This window comes from Mus caroli, chromosome 11, assembly GCF_900094665.2.
Source record: "Mus caroli chromosome 11, CAROLI_EIJ_v1.1, whole genome shotgun sequence".
NCBI lineage: Eukaryota > Metazoa > Chordata > Mammalia > Rodentia > Muridae > Mus > Mus caroli.
In genome coordinates, this window is record NC_034580.1 from 93,825,504 (window position 1) to 93,830,821 (window position 5,318).

The following is a 5,318-nucleotide window of genomic DNA, read 5'->3' on the forward strand; positions in this document are numbered from 1 at the left end:
TTTTTGCTTTTTCGAGACACAGTTTCTCTGTGTTGCCCTGGCTGTCCTGGAACTCACTCTGTAGACCAGGCTGGCCTCAAAGTCACAAAAATCCTTCTATTTCAGCCTCCCAGGTCTACACCACTGCCCAGCTGCTATATAGTCTTAGACCCAAGACACCCCTCCTGCCTTACCTAGGTCACAGGTATGCGCCACCATGTCCAGTTTATGTGCTGCTGGGATGGAGCCCAGAGCAAGCTGTCCACCAGTGCCCCCAGCTGTAGTCTCTAGAGCATCCCTAGCTCCAATGTCTTCCCTTCTAACCTGCTTGCTCCCTTCGGACCCTCCATCGGAGCACTTGACACCCTCACTCAGTACACATCCTGTGCCTGCAGGGCCCTGCCACCCACCTGGTTCTCCTTGAGGCTCATGTAACCCTGCTCCTTGTTTCCAGAGAAGGGCTGACAGCATCTCCAAACATTCTCTCCTGGCCTCACCCGCTGCACGAAATTGGCCGGGAAGAAGCCAACCCGGTCGCCAATCTTGCCCTGGGGGTGAGGGTTTCAGTGAGCCTAAGAATTAGCTTCACCCACACTCTCTCTCTAGACCCACTTCCTACTCAGAGCCACAACTGGGGTCCTCCAGACCTTGGGCTCCAGCTCCTCTCGCTGGGCGTGGCTTCTGGCCTTGGAAGGCTATAGCATGGGTAGGGGGAGTTGATAGAGGGGGAGGGAAACTGACAGCAAGACCCAAGAGTTGGCCCTGGGCTGGCCTGGGCAAGCCATTGGAGGAAGCCTGAAGGGAAGGTGGATGGAGTAGCAGTTATCAGAACCCCCCCTCCACCCCCTCTGCGCCCTCCCCCCCAGGCCCCGTACCCCACCCTGACACATTACCTTCCACCAGTCTTCGTTAGAGTCATCCACCAGCATGATCCGATCTCCAGGCCTGGGAAAGAGAGAGTTGGGGCAGCGTGTGGGTACCCAAGTGCCCTGCAGTCCCCGCTCATGTGCGAGAGGATTCTTAGTGCCCCTTAGAGGCCATTGAGACCAGAGATACACCAGGTTCCCTGGAACAGTCCAGAATTGGACAGGAGGCAGGACACTACACCGATCACTCTGAGTACAGAATCATTAGATGTTCAAGAAGCAAAGGTCCCCATCATCCTATGTTCCAAGGTCAGTGGGGGTTAGACAGGGCTAGACCACAGAAAGGACTCACTGCAGAGCCAGGTCATTGTTCTCCTGAGGCAGGAACTTGTAGAGGGCGACATAGGAGTACATGGGCCCCACGTCCTTCCGCAGGGGCAGCTTTGGGGGCTGTAGGACAAGTTCTGGGTCAGTGATGGTGGGTCACCTCCTTGCTCTACCCCCTGTCTGCTTGCTGTGACTATGCATGTCTGACCTGGGAGTCTGTGAGGTCGGACAGAGTGAATTTCTGGTAAGCAATAGGGCCTAATGTGTATCTTCTCAACCCTGGGGGGGGGGGGGCACTGATCTAGAGAGGGAAGACACCCTCTGTCTGCTGCATTCAAGAATGACCCGCCCTTGCGAGAGCAGGGGTGGAGTCATAGACAGTGGAGACCCCTCCCAATCTTCATGGCTCCTGTCTTGACTGTGACCTCTCTCTGGGGCCTGAGAACACAGGAGGAAGGAAGCCGTCAGCGCCCTTTGTAGTGTGTTGTAATGTACATCATACTGATCAATGACAAGAAGTGACATTCCTTCCCACCCTGGCCTGTGGGTTCCAAGCTAACTCCAGGCATACCTGCTGTCCAGGGCTCTTCTCCTCTGGTCCTGAGCCTTCACTTTCTGCTGGAGCTGTGAATACTGGAAACAGCAAGGTCAGGCCAAAAGGCCGAGCTTCAAAGACTACCTCCCCCATCCTCCCTCCTCCTGTCCCTGGGGCCTTCTCACCCTGGCTTACCACTGTCCCCAGGCCCCTCTTCTGAGCTGCGGATGCTGCCTTCCCCGTCTTCTGTTAGCTCATCACGCTCACTCTGGGGAGAAACAGGAGGAGGATCAATCAGCCCCTGGGCCCACAGTCATGCTCCGGTCCCCTCCCCCAGGCCTCCCCTTCCGTGCCCAGCATACCAGGCTCCGTGTGGGGGACTCAGATGTGCTGCTGAAGCTGGAACGGTTCATCAGTGCCAGGGAGGTGCCATAGCGCAGCGTCTCATAAACTGGGTCCACCTTCCCGCTGGTCCCTGCGGAGCATTCAACCTCAACGCCTGCCACCCAGATGCCAACCTGGATTCACCCTGAAGCTCCATCATATGGGTCCCAAGAATAGAACTCAGGTTGCCAGCTTTGGGGGGCAAAGAGTTTTACTTGGCGAGCTAACTTAACCTAACCCAAACCAGCTCCATTTTTGTGTTATTAGTATTTGGTTTAAGACAGTGTCTCATAGAGCTCTAGACTCTTGTGTAGCAATGGTGGTTTTGAACTCTTTTTTTTTTTTAATATCTGAATCCTTTGTTATTATATGTAAGTATACTATAGCTGTCTTCAGATCTCATTATGGGTGGTTGTGAGCCACCATGTGGTTGCTGGGATTGAACTCAGGACCTCCAGAAGAGCAGTCAGTGCTCTTAACTGCTGAGCCATCTCACCAGCCCCCAGTTTTGAACTCCTTATCCTCCTTCCTCTGCCTTTTGAATGTTGGGATGCCTGGCCTGATGCCTGGCACCACACCCAACTCAGTCTCACCTCCTTCAGTTGTGTCTGTGTCTGGCCCAGTGCCTCAAACTAAGTAGGTGCTCACTAAATTGCTGTTTGGGAGACGAATGAAGATATCAATAAATGGAGCCCACATCCAGGGCAGGGGAGTATGGTGCTCCAGGAACAGGCAGTGCCTGTGTGACTCAGGTATGGAGCCGAGAACGGTGTGGATTTCTTTCTTTCTTTCTTTCTTTCTTTCTTTCTTTCTTTCTTTCTTTCTTTCTTTCTTTCTTTCTTTCTTTCTTTTCTTGGGGGGGGGGTTGTTTTTGGTTTTTTCGAGACAGGGTTGTCTCGAAACTGTCCTGGAACTCACTTTGTAGACCAGGCTGGCCTCTAACTCAGAAATCGGTCTGCCTCTGCCTCCCGAGTGCTGAGTGCTGGGATTAAAGGCGTGCGCCACCACACCCGGCCGGTGTGGATTTCTTACAGGACCTCTGAGAACAGCGGCCCCGAGTGTGGGTCACTTACCGGTCGGTGGGGACTCCTTGTTCATCGCACAGGCTGGTGGCGGCTCATGCACCAGGAGTGGGGAGCTGAAGTTTCTTCGAAAAGATGTGGACTGAGGTAGAGGAGGCAGTGAGAAAACAGAGAGACTAATGACCTACTTGGCCCTGCCCAAGCCCGGGCCACCCCATAGGAGGAGGCAGCCTTGAGTCTCCTTTCGGCCATTCTCCCACATCCCATCCCTCACTCACTGTCTTGCCCGGGCATTGCTGGTGGGAGATCTCCTCGGAGCACCAGAGGTGAACGCTGACTTTGCAAGTCTTACATCGCAAGCCCTGCTTGGAGTTTCCTAGAAGAGACTGTGGGTTCAGCAAGAGGAAATGGCCAAGAAAGGACACTCCCATAGACTAGGAACAACAACAACAAAAAGCCTGGCTAAAGGCCCGCTGGTAGTAGTGGTGCTGGCGCATGCCTGAGCTTGAGGCCAGCCTGGTGTACAGCACGAGTTCCAGGACACTCGGGGGTACACAGGGAAACCCTGTCTCAGAAAACAAAACAAACAAACAAACAAAATTCCTTGGAGAGGGGCGTGAAGGAAAGGCAGCAGATGCTTAATAGTTTTGTGCTGGGCTTCAGGGCCTGGCACCTCTCCCTCCTACAGTGAAGATGTCAGCGGCAGGAAAGCCAAAATGTGAGCTTGGAGCAATAACGGTACAACCAGCATTCATGACTCTATCGTTCTTTCCCAGAGTTGGCAAAATAGAATCCAAGGACAAGTACACTCCAGGCATGTGCTCTAGCCACGACCCAAAGCCCAGCCCCCACCCAACACTCATTGATCTCCCCAGGGAGAGAAACACAGTGGGTAGGGTGACCCTGCATTGCGATACTCCAATGTCAGGCCGTTCCGTGGCTTCTTCTCGGACGCCCACCAGTCTGCCACAGGACCCCGGGGAGGTACCTACCCACAATGAGTTGGTGGCACAGTTCACACGGGCTGGCTCTCTTGAAGACATGTTCCTGGAAACTGTGCAGCCTCACTGGTTTGAGCGGTGCCAAGGGGCGAGGGACTGGGCACGGGGAGGGTGTTGGGGTGGGTAGACCCCTGTCTGTGGATGCAGGTGGTGGAGAAGGGGGAGGCAGTGGGGTTGGCGGTGTCAGCAGCACCTCTGTTGGGCACTTGAGCTCAGAGCCCGAGCGGAGGAAGAAGTTCTCCACGCTCTTACTTCGAAGGATGGTTTTGAGGGAGAGGGAACGCTTAAATCGCTGGAGCTGGAAAGAGAAAGCAAGGAGCTGTGAGCAGGTAGCAGGCTGTGAGCTCTTGGCGAGCTGTGAGCCTGTGGCTCTGCGGCCCTCTGAGCCCCTGGCGAGCTGTGAGCCTGTGGCTCTGCGGCTGGAGGACCGAGCAATGAAGGCTCGGGAGAGCTGAGGTCCACAGCCAACAGCAAAAAACTCTCAGAGACCCCTGCTCCGACCATCCAGCCTCCCAGAGCTCGTGGGAGCTGGTAGGGCGTTCCACGGGAGTTCTACCTTGGGCAGGCTCATGCTCATTAGTGGGGGAGACTATGGAAGTCAAGTGTCCAAGGCATAGCTGCTGGTCTCCTCCAGCCAGATAGGGCTGAGCTAGTGAAGCCAGGGAATCGTATCATTCCCCACCTTTCAACCCCTGCAGCCCCCCCAAAAACAACAAAAATCTAGACTGTGGATGGATGTGGCAGCACACTTCTGTAATGGAGGGAATGGAGACGGAAGGATCAGAAGTTTGAGGCCAGCCGGCTGGTGGTGGCACAAGGCCAACCTGAGCTACACTGCAAAATGTTGTCTAAGACAAACAACACTAGACTTTTGCAGGGTGAGATGGAACACTTTAATCCCAGCACTCAGGAAGCAGAGGCATGGCAATCTCTGTTGATTCAAGCCCAGCCAGGGCTACATAGTGAAACCCTGGCAATACAAATATAAAACTAGACCTCCTCCTCCTCCTCCTTCTCCTCCTCTTCCTCCTCCTCCTCCTTCTTCTTCAGATAATGTCTCAAGCATCAGCTGGGCATGGTGGTGGAGTACACTTTTAATCCCATCACTCTGGAGGCAGAGGCAGGCAGATTTCTGAGTTCGAGGCCAGCCTGGTCTACAGAGTGAGTTCCAGGACAGCCAGGGCTACACAGAGAAACCCTGTCT

General features: G+C 54.5%; 1 protein-coding gene across 1 annotated transcript in view; it reads right to left on the minus strand.

Annotated features, from left to right (window-relative positions):
- Stac2 (SH3 and cysteine rich domain 2) overlaps window positions 1-5,318 on the minus strand; it is a 17,289-nt gene that overhangs the window by 2,665 nt on the left and 9,306 nt on the right. Inside the window, exons 2-10 of the mRNA XM_021177829.1 lie at window positions 4,106-4,412; window positions 3,392-3,489; window positions 3,165-3,255; window positions 2,070-2,182; window positions 1,903-1,975; window positions 1,744-1,805; window positions 1,198-1,295; window positions 873-924; window positions 390-527 (exon numbers count right to left, since the gene is read on the minus strand). Coding sequence (XP_021033488.1) covers window positions 390-527; window positions 873-924; window positions 1,198-1,295; window positions 1,744-1,805; window positions 1,903-1,975; window positions 2,070-2,182; window positions 3,165-3,255; window positions 3,392-3,489; window positions 4,106-4,412 — 1,032 coding nt within the window. The remainder of the gene's footprint in view (window positions 1-389; window positions 528-872; window positions 925-1,197; window positions 1,296-1,743; window positions 1,806-1,902; window positions 1,976-2,069; window positions 2,183-3,164; window positions 3,256-3,391; window positions 3,490-4,105; window positions 4,413-5,318) is intronic.